Raw genomic sequence first — 22,588 nt, 5'->3', positions numbered from 1 at the left:
AGAATCCGGAAGGGAGTGAACAGACACGGGGAGGAAACGAGAAACTGGGCTGGTATGTGAACAGGGGGGCATGGACCAGGCAAACAACTCCGAAGGGTGTTCGTAGGGAAACCTGTGGGGAGGCAAATGTCCAGAGCAGGGTGGTCCATCCTTGACAAAGACAAACGAAGTTAAAAGCCGGAGCGGGACCCGGCAAAGGGTCGGGGGGAATAAAAAGGGGTTAACGGGGCCGGGTGCTCCAGCCCCGGACCCAGAAGGTCAGGACACCGTGGTGAAGCCGATGCCGTCGAGTCGCTCCTGGACTTGTGGGTAGGCGGGCTTCCAGGCGTCCATCTTCCAAAGCTGAGCCCAGAGTGGCAGGAACTGGCTCTTATAGGATGGGGGCTGGAACCGGAGGCAGGTGCAGGAGATCAGGTCAACAAGGAAGAGCTGGAGCATCCTTAAGAGGAGAGGTTTATGAGCATGACACCAGGAGCATTGGTCCCACTAAACTCATCATCCAGGGGGTTCCAACAGCAGGCCACTCTCACCCTGGCTAAAGTGACTGCTCGTGACTCAACTATCAGAAAACGACTGAACAAGAGGGTGTTCGTGGAAAGATAGCAAGGAGAAAACCACTGCTTTCCAAAAAGAACATTGCTGCTCAGCTGAAGTTCTCCAGAGATGTACTTGATCCAGAAGGCTTCTGTAACAACGGTTTCTGGACAGAGGAGTCCAGAAAGGTAGGTAGGACTCTTCAGCCTCAGTGAGAAATGTCTTGTTTGGTACAAACCAAACCCTGCTCCCAACAGAAGACACTCGATTGTCTAGCATGCTGCTGGGAGTGTGAGGCGTGGGGCTGATTTGCTGCCACTGGACCTGGACAGCTTTCTGTCATCGAAACAACCCTGAATCCAGCTCTTCATTGTATCAGAATTCTACAGGAGAATGTCAGACTGTTTGTTTGCGATCTGAAGCTGAATCGGTGAGTCTTACAGCAAGACAATGATCCTAAACTTACAAACAGATCTACAATGGCGGCAGAAGAAGTAATTCGATCTTCTGGAACGGCCAAGTCAAAGTCCAGTCCTAACCCCCATTAAAATGTTTCAGCAGCACCTGAAGCAAGCTGTGCATGCAAGGCAGACCTACGATGTCCGAAGGAGGTCTGTAAGCAGGAATGGGCCAAAAGTCCTCTGAACCGATGTGAGAGACCAATCAACAGTTAAAGGAAACATTTAGTTGCAGTCATGGCTGCTCAAGGGGCAGCCACCAGTTAAAATCAAATCTGAATCTGAAGCTTCACACACTTTGTCACACATGGATGTCGAATGTTGTATCACTGGAGGATAACTACATTTTGAAAGAGTATCATATGCCTCATCAGGTTACTTTCATGGTTTAACTGAAGTTCGGGAGGGATAGCAATGACAAGTCAATCTCACACAGCTGTACCAAATCACCGTCATCACCAAACTAGCTACAGTATATAAACTGAACTTCAAGCCTCCCTTTACATTCACCTCCTGCAGCCCATCTCCACCTGCCCCTTGGTTCACGAATGGGCTTTACAGTAAGTCAGGAGGCTGCCCATTAACCAAGCCAGTTAAGCCAGTTGAGCCAAACATTTCTCAGCATGTGTTCCAGACATTCACGAAACATTCAATGTTGACTAAGATCTAATAAAATGTTAGGTTTCTAATAGGTGAAAATCTGAAAGGGACAGGAGTGGAGTGGTGGCTCTGTGGCTAAGGATCAGTGCCTGTAGCTGGAAGGTTGCCAGTTCAAATCCTGCAGCTGGCAGAGGAATCCTACTCTGTTTGGCCCCTGAGCAAGGTCCTTAACCCCCAACTGCTCCAGGGGTGCTGTACAATGGCTGACCCTGTGTTCTGACCCCAAGCTTCTCTCTCCCTGTGTCTGTGTCTCATGGAGAGCAAGCTGGGGTATGTGAAAAGATTAATTCTTAATGCAAGAAATTGTATAGGGCTAGTTATGTTATATCAGTCTTGTTCTGAGTAACATCTAGTTGTGAACTACTCTCAAAAACTGTTTAGACCAACTCTACACACACAATTATGACAATATAGTGTGCATTCTGGCTTTGTAAGACGGGGAGGAAAACTGATGTTGTGCATGAGATTGAAATTATTTTAAAACATTTTCTAAACAAAAGCCTTTCTTCAGACTGAAAACTAAACAAAGCACCAAATTGTGTCACTTTGTAAAAACTGTTAGTCGATGTTGCCATGGTGTTTTTACCATGATTTAGATTCGTGTGGGGGAAAAAAAGCTTTTTTTTGTTGTTTTGCAAACAGCATATGCTCAGTTTCACATGCTGCTTCTGCATGACCGGAGAAGCAGAGGTGTAAATTTGAATGTTTTATAAATGTTACACAAAGCAGCTGAGATGTAGTTTTCAGTTTTCGTTTGTGCAGGAAAGCCAGATACACTGAGCATCAGAAGAAACGCCGCTCTATTTATGCATGTAAGGTTTTTAGAAAAAGAGAATATACAGTACAGCTTTTGCACACTGACTACATTTCTTTGGCAACGTTTGTATTCATTGACCATTCATGACTGAATGTGAGACGTGAGTAATTTTGATATTGATATTGATGGGGCGATTTAATCTACTGACCATCCAGCCTGGAGAAACTCAAGAAAGGAAATACACAAAGGAATAAATGTGCTCCACATAGCAAGAGCACAACACCCTGGTGTTATGAGTATGCAGGAGGCTTGGCTGGGCTCACCAACAGTGTAGCCAAGTCCTTGTCAGCAGTAAATCAAGGTTTTGTGTAGAAAACCCTGATGGATATAATCTAGAATGATACACTAATTGCTATAATAATAATAATAATTAATAATTGCTTACACTTATATAGCGCTTTTCTGGACACTCCACTCAAAGCGCTTTACAGGTAATGGGGATCCCCTCCACCACCACCAGTGTGCAGCCCCACCTGGATGATGCGACGGCAGCCATAGTGCGCCAGAACGCTCAACACACACCAGCTCTCAGTGGGGAGGAGAGCAGAGTAATGAAGCCAATTCATAGAGGGGGATTATTAGGAGGCCATGACTGGTAAGGGCCAATGGGAAATTTGGCCAGGATGCCAGGGTTACACCCCTACTCTTTTCGAGAAACGCCCTGGGATTTTTAATGACCACAGTCAGGACCTCTGTTTTACGTCTCATCCGAAGGACGGCGCCTGTTTACAGTATAGTGTCCCCATCACTATACTGGGGCATTAGGACCCACATGGACCACAGGGTGAGCGCCCCCTGCTGGCCCCACTAACACCTCTTCCAGCAGCAGCCTTGGGGGAGGTCTCCCATCCAGGTACTGACCAGGCGCACTCCTGCTAAGCTTCAGTGGGTTGTCAGTGGTGAGTTGCAGGGTGATATGGCTGCTTGTGGACAACACGCGCGTCAATGGAGAGGTACAAGTGTGATGATGTGGGACGAAGTGTCTAGTTGTTGCAGAAATGCACCTGTAGTGCTGGCAGCATGGCACCACACTGACCAGGTGCTGGGACCTGCCCGTCCCAGGACTTCGCCTGTCCTTGTGCTGCTTGTGTCAGAACAGTTTTCTCATGAGATGCGTTTGTGACAGGTAAGAGGTCTCTCCCCGCTGAGCATCTGTGGAAGGAATTGGAACTTGTGGCATGAGGGACGCGTGCTTGTCCAAGCTCAGAGGTACGAGACAGAATCCCACAACACATCATTTTTCTGATAATTAGGTGAATCTGTTGCAATTTGAAGTTATGTTTTCCGCAATGTTTTACATTACATCCATGATACACAAAGACGTTATACGGGACATGTAGTTATTTTGCATGACAAAAAACTTTCTTCTCTTTTCCCACATTTTGTTCTTGTAAAATGCATTTCGACCACGACAATTATTATACTGGGCTATTTCAAGTCTTAACATTTTGCCTTGCTGTGTTCTTTTTAATTTTTTCCTTTTTATTTACAGACACCTTTTATGACACCCTCCTCAAATGTAATTCACTAGTGGAGAAAATACTAATACGTTGTTAGAACAAATGGGAGATGCTCATATTATATACATTGTTACTCCTGTTTGGAAGATATTTGCACAACGGTGTATAGATGTGCACTATAAATCTACAGTATTTAATTTAATATGCTAAATTAAAGAGCTTCTTAAGCAAACAGGCCACTTGTCTCCAAGACAAACAAGACACCCAAGCCCTGGCTAATTCATACTCCCTTACACACATCCCCCAACCTCCCCCCCTCCTCGGCAGCCCCTGTCGCCATGCCAACTGTGGGCCCCTCCCTTCAGTGACATCATCAGGCTAGCTGCTGAACTAGCCAGGAGGAGGGACGGAGAGATTGTGTGTGAATCACCCGTCACATATGGGGCATTTTTGCGTACTGATAATAACAAAAGCAGGCAGCTCTCCCCCTCTCAGAATTCACTGATGTGCTGTGGCCAGCTCAATGAGCTCCAATTGCCCACTTCAAACATCTACAGTAGGCGTGGGCGAGCATTGCTCCTTAGGATAGACACGGCTCAGATTAGAATACATCATGTGAACTTGCCTGTGCCTTCACTTAATTATATATATATACTTCTGGGTTATTCATTTTTTTTTACAGCAGCTGTTCTCTGTGGTGCATAACTGCTCTAGAAAAACAGCACGTGAAAAATAATTCAGGAACATAAAAAGGTGATGGATGGGGGGGGCAATTTTGTAGCACAGAAAGAAATCTAAAAAGGGGGCGTATTTCATATTGAAGCCTAACCCTGACTCAAATATGGAACCATTTGTGTAAAGGAAAAAAATGCACATCAGTCTTAAATGCACAAACCGCTTTCCAGCTTGCATTCTCTTTTTTGCTGCACTGTTGAGCTTGAAGAAGCTGACTTTGTCAATGCCCCTCTCAAACAGAATTCATCATAATAATTGCTCACACTTATGACACGCTTTACAGGTAACAGGGATCCCCCTCCACCGCCACCAGTGTGCAGCCCCGACTGAAACATAAAAGCAAGTCCAAGTGAGGTCTGCCACATTGCCAAGCTGCGTTACAAAATACAGCTGCCATTTCTTGTGTTATAGGCGAGCGACTGCAGGACAAAGGGGTCAGGGTCTGCTTAAAGTAATCAACCATTCGATACTGGTGCGAGGCAGGAGAGGCGGTGCGTGTTTCTGAACAGAAATATGGGTCATGAGAGCTCCAATTATCACGCGCGACAGTGCTAATATCGCTGCATACATTAACAGCCCTGAGCAAGTCTAAAATCAGAGCTGGTGACTCACCTCCTCACACCATATTCCCCGAATCAAATACCGCACTTCAGTTTCCTGCTCAGAAACAACAAGGTTTCCTTACATCTCCCGTTTCGTGCCAAGACCATCTGTGAATCCAGCAAAGCTCATTACAGAGCAGAAGGAGAAGGAAAACATTTACCATTATCAGATCAATATGAAACTTGGTCTCTCTGTGATGTTTAGACTATTCCTACCCAGTCAGAAATATAGCAACGGGCTTCAACATAATACAAACTTAAGACAGTAGCGCAGATATGTGCGAAGGTTCTTGTCAGATGCAAATTTACGCTTGTTCTTGTTACTCCTTATATTTTGTATGAACATTTTGTCTTCTATACACAGTGGGTGTAGAATGTATTAACCCATCTTGGTCCTCGGCCACATTTTGTGTTACAACCTCAAATCACAACACCTTTGAACAGGATTTTTATTGTTAACAAAACATACTTAATCTTTAGACAGGGCAATAGTCATATTTATTGTAAAATATTATGAAAAACAGAAAAGTGAAAAATCCAGCTTGGATAAACATCAAGTCCGGACTTGACTGGGCCACTCAAGTGTTGCTTTGGCTTTGTGTTAGTTGTCATTGTCCTGTTGAAATGTGGATCGCTGTGCCAGTTTCATAAATTAAGATTTTTTTTAGTGGTTTTATTTTTAAATAATTTATTTTTGAGCTCCAAATGTTTGAACACGGTGATATTGTAGACACTCTTGTATAGATCAAAATGGGAAAACAATATGTGGGTCAATACTTTCTACACCCACTGTAGCTTCGGAGTTGTTTACTGATCCTGGAGTCTATTAAATGGCTTTTTAAAAGATTCTTCAGTCTGGGACTTTTACAAGCTGATGGTGATTAAAATAAGATGACTCTGTAATCAAATAATGTACTTTTGTATTCTCATTGCACTCCTACGCATTACGTATATAGCCCAGGGGCTTTGTGACAAAAAGAATATTATCCACAGATGCTTACTTGGTTTGCTTTTTCTGTATTGTACTCACAGGGACTACTACAGTTAGACAAAATAATCTACAGTATAGTCATAAAATATTCCTTTCAAGACAGCTGACTGAAATGAGGTCCAAATTTGTTCAAAACAGATTATTATTGTAGAAATTATTATTACTGTACGAATCAACCAAAGGATGCTTCTTTGGCAAAGACAGTACAAATTCTCCAAATCTCATAGGACATACATAAGTCATCGAAACCACCATGACCTCCGTGGCCCATTTCCAGTTTTTGCTAGAAATAGCTTAAATTTGCTCATTTTCAGAGCCATTTCCCTGCTGAATGACAGCTGCACTTTGCATTTGAACCAATTCAGGCCTGCCTTTGAATGCCCGATGCCTTCAGGAGAGAGAAAAGTCAAACTCAGTCCAGCAAACACATTCACTCCTTCGGCCTGCTGCTGTGGTGTCATTTCCCAGCACTCTCAAAGGGCTTCATCCTGCTGGAGACCAGAGGCCAGCCTGGGCTGGGTACCCACTGTAGTAACAGGTCTCACAGTGGTGGTCTGATTCTACTAAGAGCTCTCCCCCTCCCTGCAGCAGGAGAGCAGGGGACTGGAGGTGTGCATGTATGACACATGCCACACACACTATATCAATGTCCATCAAACGAACTGAAAAACAAAAACACTGGCATATTTTTCTGTGGCCTTTATAGCGGTTTTAGGTCGTAGAAAAGTTCAGAAATCCTGAAACCTGAGAATTCCTATCCTAGTCCCTTTCTAGAGCTCTGAACAGGGGAAGAGCACAGCTGCAAGTCAGCCTAGTTCCAATCTCATCCGCCTCCCAGTAGTTCTGAGTATCAGGTGCTGTTTACTACAATTAGAAAGCTACATATATAACCCTTTATATCACAGGTAGCCATGACTATATGTAGATGAAGCTAAGTCCTTGCTTTAAACTAAATCCTGTGCTTTGCCTGAAGCCAGCTGTTTTCTCTCTTTCACAAGCGTGTAGATGCATGTCTTTTTCTGTGAAAACCACACAGGTTTGCAGTGCTGGAGCCCTGGACCTAGGGCGCTGTCTGCGTGGAGTTTGTGTGTTCTCCCTGGGTTTGTGTGGGTTTCCTCTGTGTGCACTTTTACTGCCACAGTCGAAAAGGAAACTAGTAGGTTAATTGGCTTCTGGGAAAATGGTCTTTGGTGTGAGTGTGTGTCTGTGTGTCCTGCGATGGACAGGGTTCAGTTGCTTGCTGGGATAGACCTCTCCCCCCTGAGCCAGAACTGGAAGAAGCAGTGGGAAAAAGGATGGATGGATATTTAGTTACACTGAAGGAACACAACCAATTGGAACAGCTTCACAGCAGTTTTAGTTAATACATCCTTTTATACGAGTGATGCTGGTACTGTACCTTAATCATGTCACAGGACATACACTCTGTACAGGTCAATTTGAATAAAAGAAACTACGTTTTGAAAGCCACAATGCATCAAACATCCTGATAATGAGACAGAAAAAAAACTTAGCAGGAGATTAATCTTTGCCAAGGTGAGAGAAAAACTGCTAGGATACCCATTTCCTGATATTCTTGGTCAATATGGGAAAGGCACTAGAGTCTGCAATTTTCTGGTACTAGGATTCATTCTGCACCCCAGGTGGAAAATACTACTGGATGGGGCCCTCAAGAGCCATTTGTTAACATTTTTTTCTAATACAGAAATATCTTGACTACATTATTACTGCATTACAGGGCCTGACTGGGGGAAATTTCAGGAAAACAGTAAGAGATCAACTCAACATGTACAGCTCCTTAAAATAATTTCAATTGCTTGAATTCACTGACATCCATCAAGAAGAAACAGCCAAGAGGAAAGATGTATGGAAACCTGTAAGGCACTGGACTGAACGAGCACAGAAGTGCAGATTACTGTATTCCATCCTGTATTCCCTCTAGAAGACTATTAAAGCAACAGTTTAATACCATAACCTACTATAAATATTCTCTTTCTCCCTGCTGTACAGAGCCCTTATTATAATGCCTGTAGGTGTAAAGGCTTTTAACCACAAAATGATCACCTAGTCAAATAAGGGTTAAATTGGTAAATGTAGCATTCAATTTGCCTACAACATACACAGTATAAATACCATTCTTCTGTATGACCCTTAACTCTTTGGCAAAAAAAGCAGAGCTACTAGTCTCATGCACTTCTCTGTGCCGTTTGTGCGTACTTCTGCCTGGCCTAGATATTGTGTTAATGCCTAATGCAGTAAGGGAGGGCTTGGTAAATATGAACAGGCTATGAACACATCATTAAAGCCAATTTTTCAAGCACTTGTTGTTCTGAACCACGTACAACCATGAAATCTTTCCCTGCTGCTTTTTGTCTTCAGTTCAGAGCAGTTGCTGAAATTGGTAGCATGTGTATTTTAAAGATATGGTAGTTTTGTACTATATTTGTGAGCACACAACTATTTTAAAACAGAATGCTTCATCTGGGGAAACCAATGAAAGGCCAAGGTGTCTTCTCTCTTCCTGGAGTGTCCCTGAGTGATATTTAACCCAGCTTGAACCCTTTCCTCCGGGACCTTCTGTGCAGATGAGTCAGGAAAAAAACACCTTCAAAAATGCTTAATTATCTGAAAATAGACTCATTTCAGTTGAACCCTTAATCCAAGATTTGAAAATCGAAGCTAGAACTGATTAATCGGAATACATTTTTTCAGGAGTCAAGAGTATAAGTGAAATTACTTGCACTATAAACTGAAATCAAGTGTGTGTACAGATCCCAGCAGAAAAAAAAATTAAAAAAACAACTTTACCTGGAAAGAGTATTGTATTCTGCACAGTGCCCTGTTGTCAGGTTGCAAACCTCTTCTTAATTTCTAACAAAAAGCAGAAACCTCCCCAATTAATCACTCCTAACACCCAGTGAACTAGCTTTTCAATAAATGGAATTAACCAATTGCTTTGTGCAGCTCATCAGTTTATGCAGTGCTTAGTACCTATCATTCAGAAATCCTTCAAAACCATAGTTTAACCTTAGCAATACACTCCCCACTCGATAATGTAAGAGTTTGCTTTCTTTGCAAGGGCTGCTGTGGCTCTAAACTCACTTGAGACCTTTAGCAACGCCCCCTCATGCACATCTCCAGAAACCCTCAAACACGAAGACCACGGGTTGGACCTAGAGGTCTGCACGGGCATGAAACTGGAGCCCGTACCCGAGACCCTGAGACCCGACTGAGCCCGAATGGTACTGTCAAATTTGAAACCCAAATCCAACCACGAACCCGGTCACTCTCTTTTCCTCTCGGAGCAGGTATACACAAACGTGCACACACAGAGATGGTTTCTGACAGACGCGGTTTTACAATGTTTCTCTCGGCTGCTATGCGCTTGGTGTCGATAAGACAGAAAATGCCGGGCACTGAGAAAAACTGGTACTCAGGTCGTAATGCTGCCATAACGAAGCCGTCCCTGACTCATTTGGCATTTTGAGTAGTTCTCCCTTTGTCAATTTTCGTTTTATTTCATCCATAGCAAACAGTTAATCTGTTACACACATACGAGAGAGAGAACGAGCAGGCGCGCAAAATGTGTTCCGAATTTCTTCTAATAAAAAATAAATCTGATACATAAAATAATAGGAATTCATTTTCACTTATTAGAAAAACCCGAACCCGCCCCGAGCCCGAAGTTGTACGTGCAAAAACCCACCCGAACCTGGCCCGGTTGATACTTTATCGAGCCCCGTCGGGCTCGGGTCAGGTAGCAGACCTCCAGTCGGATCTCCAACTGCACTTTAATTGCGTGAGTCGCCCAGTCGTATTAAAAACTTTATTCCTTGTAAATCAGAAGATCTGGACATTCCAATAAAAAGGACGCAGTACAGAAAGCAGTTCTTGTTGATCCCGAACCGAGAGCAGAAATAAAACGGCGCAGCAGGAGAGGGAGGAGGCTGCCCTGGACTTGAAGGCAGCGGGGGAGCAGGCCGAGGTCTAGGGAGGCATCGGTCCTCTCATGGGGCCCCTGGGCGGGGCGGGCGGCCGGTTGTTGGGGCGCGGGGGCATGTGGGGGCCTCTCTGGAAGCCGAAGGGAGGGGGCCGGGGGGGCCCGCTGCCGTAGCCGGGGGGGGGCATGGGAGGCGGGGGTCCCCTCATCCCTGGGGGGTGCATGGGCCCCGGATGTCCTGCGAGGGAGAAGACAAGACGCGCGGCGGTCAGCACAGACTCGGGAAACGGCTGGCAAGGGCTTCAGGCGTCCTGACCCTGTTTCTCTGGCGTCTCCCGCTGTAATGCTTCCACCTGCAAATATCCCAAGTCAACTGTCTGGCTGCAGTCGGGGGTCTGAAACCCACCGCCTGTCTATGAGGTCCCCTTCTCACTGCCTCATTTCAGCCCCGTTTCTCTACTCTCTGCCCTGCTGTCCTGCTGTCCTTGAGCACTGGAGTGGTACCAACAGCCTTAAAAACAGCTGCTGCTACCCCCAAGACAAAAAAACAAATATGGCTCCGGACAACCTAAAAAACTGTCGCCCTATCTCCAACCTGTATCGTGCTGTTACAATTTCTTCAATAACCATCCCATTGAAAATGTCATCTTCGAACCCTTGCGATCTGGATTCAGACCGTTACTGCGGCAGGGCATAAGTCAATAAGGATCTTCTACTGGCTTCTGATTCCGGTTCTCTATCTATCCTTATTCTGCAAGACCTCAGTGCTGCTTTTGACACTGTTGACCGTAAACCTTCGCACTGTGAGACTGTGTTTGGAGTTTCTGACATTGTTCTTAACTGGTTCAACTCTAACCTCACTGAGTGCCATCACTTTGTCTCTCTTGGAGCTTTAAGATATGTAGTTGGGTTCACTAAGTCTGGATGAGCTTCTTCATTGAGTTCCTCAGGGCTCGATACTGGCCCCCTACTATTCAGCATTTATATCTTCCCACCTGGTCAGCTATTAGGATGACATGGTCTAAATGATCATTTCTGTGCTGATAATACTAAAATCTACATCCACACTAAACCTGACACCGACGTTGCTGTCTCTGTACTCTCTAAGTGCGTCCCTGACATAAGAACTTGAATGACTCAAAATTTCCTCCAATTAAACTGCCTCTCAGCACCTCCCATCGACCATGTAAAGCCAATTAAGTAACAGTATGTCCAGAATTCGGCAGCCAGAATCCTGTCCAGGTCTAGTGCAAGTGATCACATTACTCCTATCCTGGAGTCCTTGTACTGGCTTCCTGTCAGGTTTTGTGTCGACTTCAAAATCATGCTCACCTATAAGGCTCTGTATGGCTTGGCACCTCAGTACCTGTCTGAGCTACTATCGTCCTACACCCCACCTCACAGCCTTCGCTCTTCTATCTCTGGTCTCTTATCTGTCCCCCAAGCCCCTCTACACTCTGTGGGTGGACAGGGCCTTCTCCTGTTATGCTCCAAAGCTCTGCAACTCTATCCCCAAGGACATCAGAGAGTCGCCTTCCCTGAGCTCCTTCAGATTAAGACTCAAAACCTTCTTCTCCAGAAGGGCGTTTATTTAACTGGCTGTGTCTGCTGCCCCTTTGCTTTCCTACTGTATTCCAAATCCTCACTGTAACTGTGCAATTCTGTTCCTACTCTCATTGTGTGCTTGTTTTTCGTGCTGTAAAGTGCTTTGAGAAGCCATTTTATAGGCACTTAATATAAAATTTATCATTTGGCGCACAAAGCCAAGGAGCAAAGTGTCATGCAAGGAAATTACTGAATGGAACAAAGAATGAATCAGAGCAAAACCAACACTCTATACTGACTTCACCGCACTTGATCGCAGGTCTACGTTAAGCCCATAATTCGGTCTTTTTCTAGAACAGCCTGGCATGATCATCATTTTCACTGGAGCTTACCTTAGTCTCTTCGGGTTTGCGACTAAACTGGAGAACAGTCAGGCCATTTAGAATAAATCCTGAATCCTGGAAGTCTCAGTTCAATATGGCATTCTGACGTTGCTCCGACACCAGGGGGCGCCACTTACCCATGGGTGGGCCGAAGGGTCCGCGATGGGGCATGCCCATGTGAGGGTGTCCGTGGTGCGGCATGCCAGGCGGGGGCGGTGGCCGCGGGTGTCCCTGTCCTCCGGTGCCCGGCGGGCCAGGAGGAGGCGGGACCATGCCAGGGGGTCCAGGCGGGGGCATTGGCATCTGGGGCATCCCTGAATCCCAAAACAGAGAGGAACACGGCTACAGACCAGCTCACAGACTTGCGGGAATCACAGCGTACTGTGCGCTCACTGGCGTCAGTCAAGACTGGGCCCATCAGTTCCCCACAGCGTCAGTGTCTCTGCCTCCACAGCGGGTGCCCATCACTGCTCACACAATTCACCGCCTGTCTGGACTATAAGATGGCTTGGATCAAGGTGGAAGATAAATTAGAATAATGATTAAGTCAGCTGTGAGAGAAACGACACTGCGGCCTGCGAGTCTGCTTTCTGATTCATATTCTTCACACTGAAAAATGCATAAGCTGAAAAGGAAGCAACAGACTCAATTTGTAATTCCGTTTTAGACAGATTGCTTTCCAATTTAGTTGAGGTTTCCATTGTTCAGATCAGGTTCAAGAGTACAGGCGCAAACCCCATTTCTGACTGCCAGGAAAACTGCGGTGTGCTAACATCGGTTAATATTTACTACACTAGAGCAGCAGATCCTACTCAACTTCAATATTATAAAATACAGTATCTGTGTGGTGCCAATAGTGGGGTTCACCCACTTCAGAGAAATGCTTGACAATTGTTTTAAAAGCGACAGGATTGGTCCACCCAGACACTAAATTGATCAGCACATAAGTAAGTGCAACCAAAATGCTGCTGTTTACTGCAATCTGATTATTAGATCTAATTAAACTGGTCTCAGGAAATTGGTCTCATTTTCTCAGAATCATTTTAAATCTTGAAGGTAAAAATAATGGTTTCAAATCAAATTCATGACCAGAATGGAGGGAAACGTGCTTTTAAACAAGCCTATTATTTCCCATGCTTGCCAGTCACCGTGTTATTTGCATCATAATAAAATCCAGTTCAACGGCACGAACAGCCACCTTCTCTGCACTCCGCTACAATGCTTTCAAACGGGTCAGCTGTGTTGTGAAGTAAAACACGGAAATAAATGTGCCATTTATGTTATGTAACGCCAGCCTTGTTCTACTCGAATTCCCACACTGCAAAACACAATTCGTCTTTTCAAAATCAAGCTGTAAAACTGCTTCTAAATGTTGCCATGTATTTTAATAACCCTGTATCGCCGAGTATCGACAGCCCAAGTTTTAAAAACGCACGATAAACAATTGTCAGAAATTGCCCACGAAGTCACTATCCTATACTAAATAACCAGCAACCTGGTTTTTATTAAAAACGGGTGACGTCTTCAATAGGAACGGAAACCCAATGGCATGAAATAAACAATGCCGATCTACCTGTAGAAGATGCAATTTTGTGTCTCCGTTTCCAAAAAGTATTTTCCCAATGACATAAAACACATTTAAGATTTTCATAGAACTGCACTGTGATTGCTTGCATCTCTACAGGGAGATACAGAAAACCCGCCAGATTTCAGACCCCAAACTGTGGAGTTGGGAACTGCTGACCTTTTGTCAGTATTTTAACTGGACATTCACACTTTCCAGGCATGCTGTATCGACTTAGATCCAGTCTGTATTTGATCAATCACACTCGCTTTACCAAAGGTTTTCTAATCATGAACGTGGCAGATCGTTCCAGGTAACCTTGACAAACCTAGAGCACTAAACCAAGGCGTGCCCAATACGAAATGTCCAAAAAGACATTTGGACAAGGGGCTCAACTGGAAGTCCACTAGGACTATCCTAACATTTCAGGAACCCCTGGCAATAAAGTTAAAAACGAGAATGAATGAGACACACTGCAGTGTGGGACACACACCCAGTGTATGCAAAGAGTGAATGAATGATCTGGAATGGAACAAGTAAAGGTTTATTCCCTGCTGGAAAGAGAAGAAACAACGTTTTCGGCTGGGAGAAGACGTGTCACACCTGAAGGAGGCCCCACAGCAGAAACGTTGTTTCTTTTCTTCTCTTTCCAGCAGGGAATAAACCTTTACTTGTTCCTTTGCAGCCTACGCGTGCTGACGCAGCCCCCTACTTCAGCTATCGGGAACTCCTTCTTCACAGCTGAATGATGGTTCTCTGTGCAGGGAGCCCGCTCACTGGGCTGGCACAGAACCAGGACTGATGCCACCGGCCGCTGCGGCACACCTCCCTCCACCCGGACAGGGCTCCCGAGCGCGCACGCCTGCCCCGTTCGCCTCGTCCGCAGGTCACAGGAGAAACCCCCCGCACCCCGACTCACCTGGAGGGGGAATGGCCCCGGGCGGGAAGGGCGGGGGTCCGGGAGGGGGTCCCGATCCTGGGGCGCCTCCTGTCGGGGGTCCCGGTGTTCCCGAGGATGGGGGCATCGGAGGCGGGGGAAGGCCAGGAGGCATTCCGGGGGGCATGGAGCCGGGGGGCGGCACTGGAGGCGGAAAGGCGCCTGGGGGGGGGATCCCTGCAAAACAGGCAGAGAGAGTGGTGAGGAGGAGGGGGGGGGGACGACACACAGCTCCTGCAGGACCACCGGAGACCAGAGCTCCCGCCTGGACAGCAACACTGAGAGGGCAGGAGCAGGAGAGAAACAGACCTGAAGCATCCAATTTCAACGGCAGACATAAAACATTTGTGAGAATGCCCAAAAAAAATCGAAACGATCCGACGCAAAAAAACAACATGCAAAAAATACATTAGAGAGTCAGCTTGAGCCAGACGTGAGCAGGGTGACACAGGGGATAGCATACAGCACCACGGAGACGCAGATGAACAGAAAACAAACTTCACCAAGTGGAATGCTACAGGACCCTAAAAAGAGGGTTAACATTCACACAGGTTAGGTGTTTAAAACCCTCGCAGGAGCTGAAATTTTCGATTAACCCCCCCCGAGGCTTATAATAAATCCCCTTACTGAGTTTTCCCATAAGGTATCAACTAAATAAGAGGGCAAATGCCATAAAACGTATATGTCACGCTTCCAAAAAACGACGTTTCACACTGATCAGAAATCCAATGAGAATGAACAGTTAAACTCCCAGAAGCACTGTTCTGCCCACACCATCAAGCCGACAGGGGAGGGGATATGTTCTGATCCCATGGCCACAGAGGCGAAGAAAACCGACAATGAGCAGGGCTGGACACAGGCCGGAACACGTCTACAATTCAGACGAAACTGGCTTATTCTTTAAGCAAATGCCCCCAGGATTTCATGCGGTGATGGACTGAGTGGTGCTGCTTCTGTGGAGTCATTTGTCACAGATAAATCCAGGCACGCTGCACTAGTCTGCAGACCCCAGGCCATCACACAGCAAGAACAAGAACCACTTCATTAAGTCACATAAGAAGGCCTGGGACACAACGCACATCCTTCTAGGCTGGTCTCAGAAGACTTTGGACCTATGGGCAGATGGTAGGATGAGGCTCGCTGGCTAGCGTGGAGACTCCAGCTTCACCCGGCACATGAGATTTAAAGTTCGCCTCACTGCTCCAGCGAACAAAACTGATTTTTCCACTTTGCGACCCAACCTTACCCAGGAAATCCAAATTCACGAATAACTGAACCCCAGGAATGTTGAAACCTAACAGTACACACTGAGTATCGGACAGGGCGAGAGATAAGGGGACACAGCCTAGGACAGGCTGTGCTCCCAGTGCCAGCGGGGAGTAACAGAGACAGAGGTGCACTTCCTACTGAGAGAAATACTCTGGGATTAGACAAACATTCTTCCTTCAGATATCAAACCTAATACCACAATCCCTGCACCTGCTAGAATCGGAACAGCCTGTAGTCCTACTGGGGGAGGAAACCCTACAGAGCTGGAAGACCAGTATGTGATCTCCTGTCACAGCCTGAGGAACAGGCGGTGAGCCTTTTTATATGATGTAAATGCCAAGTGTATCAGCTCTGGCAACAGTGCAATCCATGGTCATGTCATTAAAGCCCTTTGAGAAGAGTAAAACAAGAAGAGAGACGACAACAGAATGAGACAGGACAGAATGGCAACACCGTCATCCTTGGAGCATTTCAAGATGTAAACGTGACACTACCTCTACAAGACCACAAGATCCGACTGTGGAAGCCCACCGGCACTGACCTGGGTGGTGGACGCCGGGCCCCAGGGCGGTGAGGACCGGCGTGGGGGCGGAGGGGGGCGGGGGCGCGTCGGCGAAGAGCTGGTGGGGCCGGTCGGCCTGGGAGAGGGGGTTCTGGGCAGCCAGGAGGCGCTCGGCGGCCGAGCCGTGCCGCTCGCCCTTGGAGTCCTTCTTGAAGGCGTAGGAGACGGTGATGGGCCGGTTGCAGAGGTACTGGCCGTTCATGGCCTCGATGGCGGCGTCGGAGGCGTCGAAGCTGGCGAAGTTGATGAAGGCGTAGCCCTTGGAGTTGCCCGTGTCCGGGTCGCGCATGATCTTGGGCGTCTGGAGGATGACCCCGAAGGCGCTGAAGGTGTCGTACAAGAGCTTCTCGTCTATCTCGGGGTCCAGGTTGCCGATGAAGATGTTGGCACCCACGTCCAGGTTCTTGTTGTGCGCGGAGGCCTTGTTGACGCGGATGGGCTTCCCGTACAGCTTGATCATGTTCATGATCTTGATGGCGTAGTCCGCATCCTCCTCGCTGAGGAACTCCACGAAGCCGTAGCCTTGGGAGAGGGGGACAGGTGGTTTTCAAGGGCTGGACAGCTCAGCCTTTGTACAGATCTTCTCTGGCAAGGACTTAAAACTGCAAATTCCTAACAATGGCAGGACGGGTGGATTACTGTTAGTTCTCAGTGCTGTTCTAGGATGAGCTCTGTATGTTTGGATCATAGGTGTAAGGTACCCCAGCGTGTCTCAGTGACCTCTAGGCAGCTAGAATAACGTACTCTAAGATCACCGATCAGCAGCGAAGTAAAACGATCTGAAATAAGGGTTTATTACTGAAAATGAGCACACAACCGGCAGAGATGTTTAAACCTATGAAAGCAGATATGGGATTTTTGCAGACTGAAGACAGCTTACGTCTTAGTTCAGGTGGGGAGCTGCTTCAGCATGCGCAGGCTGCAAAGGAACAAGTAATAGGTTGATTCCCTGCTGAAAAGAGAAGAAAGAAAACACAACGTTTCAGCCGAAACATTGTGTTTTCTTTTCAGCATGAAATAAACCTATTACTTGTTCCTTTGCAGCCTACGTCTTAGCCATTTTATGCACTGGTCTACAAAAACATCTGCAACAGAAGAACACCTACTACGAAATCATGCTAATGTTAACTGGAGGTTGTCACAAGTTACTGTGTACTTTTACGGTGGTTTGAAATGCCGTCATCAATGAGGATTCTTTCTAACCCCCAAATATAAAAATAGCACTGCCGTTCCCCTTTAAAGCATCTGACACACCTGTGCGAAGGACCAATATATTTTAGGGCTTTCGCCCAGAAATCGTAAGTGAAAAGGCTGTCACGGGTGTGTCCGAGAGCAGCACTCTTCCCCCTCGACCAGAAAGGCGCACACCACTGTTGTGGGAAGACAAAAACCAGTCCTGTCGAGCAGGCCAGACGGCAGACAGGTCTGGCAGTGGGGGCGTGTGGCCTGGTCACGCTCTCACTGGGCACAGCGTCTACATCCTGGCCCTCTCCACACTCTGGGCCCCGGGGGGCTCCCACTCCCCCTCTCTCCTAGCTCACCCTGGTGCTGTCCGGTCACTCTGTCCTTGGGCATGTGGGTGTTGACCACCGGCCCGGCCTGCAGGAACAGCTCCCACAGCAAGGGCTCGGACACCTTCTCGTCCAGACCTCCCACGTACACTGTGGCATCTGGGGAGAGGAGATAAAAGAGAGATCCAGTTTTCACTAACAACATCTTGCCCAAAGATGATAAAGCCACCCACTCACTGATGGACAGAATGGAAGGAGATGAGAAGACCAAATTATTACACGTTTAACATATACAAGTACGCCTGTGCTGTATAACACTGCTTGTAACCAGGGTGTGGAACAGAAACTCTATAGCAATAGAGGTATACGTGTCACGTAATGGTGTACAGGTTATATGGAGGAAATACTTAAATAATCAAATATGAATACCTAGACTGAAAAAGCACCAAAATGATTTCATAATATGTCACAAGAGACTTCTACTGTTTTGAATATCACACTCAGCTGATGTTTATCTAACAAGCAAGTCAACAACAGAATCTATTTAGATCTATCAAAGTTTTGTTTGGTTGAATAATTTGAATTTCAATCAATACCACTGTCTTGTTTTCTGCTGTTTACACATGTGAACTGAAGTGTAGAAAGACAATGCACTCGTCCTCACTGAAAGAGAGGCGCCATTTATATTCAAATGTCTTTCTCTAGAAACAGTTCTTTGGGACTGGGGGGAGGTCATGTGATTTGACTGGTTTTGTAGGGGTTACAGTGGGGAGGTGAGTTAGCGTGCAGCCTGTGAAAAGACCCAGGAGGAATGCTGACTGATAGCTCTGTGTAACATAGAAGGAGAAATTGAATAGAAAGAGATTGTTGCCAGGCACTCCAAATCTCAGATGAGTTCTTCTTTCCAAAGCTCTCTTCTAAAATGGTGGAAACAGAGCAGGAAGTTGAAAAAGGACAATCTTACTACATGCTCAGGAAAGAGAAGCTCTGCTGCGCTTTCAGCTTCTTTCAATTCATACATCTTTTTTTATCAGTGACAATCATGATGTCTGAATACCTCACTAGGTATTTTTAGCAAATGGCTGATCAGGTCCCCAGCACTAAGAATTTTTACACTGTGTGGCAGTACCAATATTTCGAGGATAATCAGCTACTGCTCATATTTATGGAGCAGTTCAGGTGGGGAGCTGCATCGTCATGCATAGGCTACAAAGGAACAAGTTTAAGGTTTATTCCCTGCTGAAAAGAGGAGAAAGAAAACAACGTTTCGGCAATGGAGCCTTCTTCAGGTGTGAGAATATTTATGGAATTACATTTGTACAGCTGGATCAATATGTATGTACAGACACAATATGTACAGCTACAGACTGTATGACCCTCTACCATCTGGAAAACGGTACCGGAGCATTCGGGCCCGGACTTCCAGACTCAGAGACAGTTTTGACCCCCGCACTATCAAACTGTTAAACTCCCAGCCCCTCTCACCTCTCACCTACGATCTGAACCTCACAGTGCCTTCTTTCTTACCAAAGACTCAAACACACACTGAAATCTACCTCTACCTCACAGGTCAAAAAGCTCTCTCCCCATAATTTCTATCCTTTATGTCATTCTGTTGATGCATGTTTTTGCACATCTGATGTTGTTTTTGCACATTACCTGTTACCTTTTTGTTGTTTTGCACACAGCCTGTTGTCTCTGTCTTTCTTTTGTTATACAATTGTATTGTTGTTGTTGTTGTTTTTCTTTGCACTACTTATCGTCCGAGAGCTAGCTAAATAGCATTTCGTTATACCATATACCTGTATATGAGTATAATGACAATAAACTTGAACTTGACTTGATGCATCACTAACACTTTAAATACAGACGTGTATAAAAATGTAATGTGCAGCACCTGTACAATAAAAAAGTATACAGGTCTAACATCTAAGGTGCAATGTATTCCATACTATGTAGAAAGAATGAAAAGGGGGCAGAGACACATTTTATCACAAATAGCCTTGAATTAAAGCCTCAAATATAACAACATGCTGATCCGACCACCCATGTCCCCATTTTAATAGATATAAGTGCATTAAAAAGTATGTCAGCATTTTTAAAGGTGAAAATTGAAAATAACATAAGCAAAAGCCTTTAAGGTGAAATGGAGAGTAATGTTAACCTTGAACGCCATGTGGCTACAGGGTTTCCAGTAGGTTTATATGCAGCGCGTGATATGAAACGTCAAACAGGTGCTAATGTGATGCTTGTGAAAACAATTTTACATGACAAGTGCTATCCGGGTTACACAGATTCGACTCTGGGGAGCAAAGCAAAGAGCGAAACTTTAAAAGATATTTGCCTTGAGCAAAAAACATTCATGTCTAAAGTAAGCAGATCCAAGGGGAGAATGGGATAGTTTAATTCACAGCAGATCTCACTCAGGTACTCCCCAAGGAAGCAATAAGCAGCAGGTCCCAGGCTCAGGAATTTAAAAGGACTGGCTCAAGTCTGATGTTAATTACTATTAGCAAAGAAGAGCTTTGAGTGCTGAAGGTACTATGTACTATCTTCGGGGTGTCACAGAGACAGGTGTTATACTATTAACAAGTCTCTTCGCCAGGCACTCCAAGAAGGGATGACACCCAAATTAACGGAAACAAAATCAACTGTCTATGTCGTATCATCTATAAAAGGGTGACAAAACCAAAAATATAACAGTTCAATCCTTCTTCTTTCTATTACAAGCACTGTAAGGGTATTGAAACAACAGTTAAAGTACTTTTCTATCTAGATATAATCTATATGGAAAAGGGATCCCTGTGGACAATCAGCATGGATTTTAAACAGGTAGGTCACGCTTAACTATCTTGAATAAGGTAGGACTTCACAGGTCCTAGAATAAGTAACAGCCGTAACAGACACACAGAAAGACATTTGAATCGTTTCAGATGGGTTTTGATAAAGCTCTTCATAAAAGATTAATTCTCAAATTTCAAGCGGTGAGATTCAAAGGAAATGCACAGACCTGGACTCAGAACTGGTCAATGGATGGGAAACAGCAAACAGCAGAGGCCCACATAAGGAATGACTGCCCCAACTGGAGAGACGTAATGAGTGGGGTACCACCAGGATCTGTATTAGGACCACTCTTCTGCTTTGTATATCAATGATTGAGAGCAGGGGGTGGAAGTGCATTATATAATGGGGAAGGGGCACTTTTTGAGAGTGGAGTTACTTAGCCTACACCACAGTGTCTTTCAAGAAACAGCTGGATGAGACCTCCAGATCAAATATGACAAACCAAAGACAGGAGGGGTCGAAAAACCCTTGTGGGAGTGGAAATGGGTTTTAAAACCCAGTTCAAAACAAAATATTCTTTGGCCGCCACCACTCAGAGCGACTGTGGCCTCCCACATCCAGGGAAAGGAGACACTGCAAGAAGCAGGAGCCGCTGTTTCATCCGCAGCTGGAATACAAGACCAACACACGGCGACCACCGTGCGTTTCTCCTTTCAACACGAGCTCTTAGACGCAGTTCATTTAAAACTACCGCCCAAACCTTTTGGATATTGGACCTGCGCTACAAGAACATACTGGGTCCCCCCAAACGAACTTGATCCACCGAGACGGAACAGTGCTCTGACGACCCAAAATGACGGGGAGAAAAAATATGTTGTCCAGGGAGGACTTGGGTTATGTATTCAAGAGGCGGTGTTGGTTGAGACTTTCATTTCGGGGATTTTGCAATTCAAAACTCTCGCTGTGACAACTTCCCACGTTCATACAGCCAGATTAGCGAGAGGACTCGCATAACTAACAGACAGAGCGGGAAACCAGACCAGGACAGCAGATCAGATCTGACTACAGGAAGGGGAACACTGCGGGCATCTTCTCCTCCTCTCAACACGAGACACCTTTTAACGCTCCCAAGAAAACAGTCGCAGACTTTTCGCCCGTTAGCAGATAAAACGCCTTCTTCCCCCTCTTTAAGCGCCTAACCACAGCGAAAGGAACACTGTAAACAACATTCCTCGCCAGAACGTCTCCACGCCAAAAATACAGAAATGGGACAACCAGGATTTTAAAATAGATGATCTAAGAGAAAGTATTACCTCCCTCTTAAAAAGCCTCCAATCTGCAATCAAGCAATGCATATCCGTGATCCAAAATGTGTTCAATATGATGCTCACTGGATGATGAGAAGTATAATAATTTCTCATTACTACACGATTACAACATTAGACAGGATATCAAACTTTTTAATCCTATAATTCATTGTTCCATTTTAAAACCGAATGGCATGCACACGAAGGACTCCAGCTGGACCGACAACACATCGCCCTTCAACCCTAGTTTCACACAACTCTATTTCCTTTGCTACCTTCTGTTACACTCGCATCCCTTCACCTCCGAGTTACAACATCGTTGAAGGAGTTTCACAGTTTTACCTTGATTTCTTTCAGAGATCGGTCCCGCCGCCATATCGAAGCTTGCGTGCTTGCACGCATCCGACGGAAGTATCCCCCCTTCTCGCCAGGCCAGCACTTCCGCAAAGCGGCGTCACGCCGTCTCTCTTAGCGCCATCTAGCGTTCGGAGGAACGAAGGAAAAGTTTGTTAACAGGGAGGCGAATTAA

The 22,588-nt window shown here is 45.8% G+C and overlaps 1 protein-coding gene across 2 annotated transcripts; it reads right to left on the bottom strand.

The window, feature by feature from the left end:
- Window positions 1-10,069: 10,069 nt before the first annotated feature.
- sf3b4 (splicing factor 3b, subunit 4) lies at window positions 10,070-22,540 on the bottom strand. 2 transcript variants are annotated; one of them, XM_088620574.1, is made up of 6 exons: window positions 22,402-22,540; window positions 17,999-18,127; window positions 16,437-16,979; window positions 14,609-14,803; window positions 12,263-12,439; window positions 10,070-10,435 (listed from the first exon to the last, which is right to left on the bottom strand). In XM_088620574.1, exons 1-6 carry the CDS (start codon window positions 22,433-22,435, stop codon window positions 10,245-10,247), a joined length of 1,269 nt encoding a protein of 422 aa, XP_088476700.1. In that variant the 5' UTR covers window positions 22,436-22,540; the 3' UTR covers window positions 10,070-10,244. The 2 variants fall into 2 exon arrangements, with proteins under 2 accessions (XP_088476700.1, XP_088476701.1); XM_088620575.1 differs by having other exon boundaries at window positions 14,609-14,788.
- Between the last annotated feature and the right edge of the window lie 48 nt (window positions 22,541-22,588).

The sequence above is a fragment of the Lepisosteus platostomus genome, chromosome 26 (assembly GCF_059453375.1).
Source record: "Lepisosteus platostomus isolate fLepPlt1 chromosome 26, fLepPlt1.hap1, whole genome shotgun sequence".
Taxonomy (NCBI): Eukaryota; Metazoa; Chordata; class Actinopteri; order Semionotiformes; family Lepisosteidae; genus Lepisosteus; species Lepisosteus platostomus.
Note: the sequence above shows the minus strand (reverse complement) of the source record. Positions and strands in the feature narration are given on the sequence as shown.

Excerpts from the sequence above, each read along its gene's own strand:
- sf3b4 (XM_088620574.1), bottom strand. The coding sequence starts at position 22,435 with ATGGCGGCGGGACCGATCTCTGAAAGAAATCAAG. Across the intron at positions 18,128-22,401 it reads GATCTCTGAAAGAAATCAAG|ATGCCACAGTGTACGTGGGA; the intron begins GTAAAACTGTGA and ends TCCTCTCCCCAG. Across the intron at positions 16,980-17,998 it reads AGTGACCGGACAGCACCAGG|GCTACGGCTTCGTGGAGTTC; the intron begins GTGAGCTAGGAG and ends CCCTCTCCCAAG.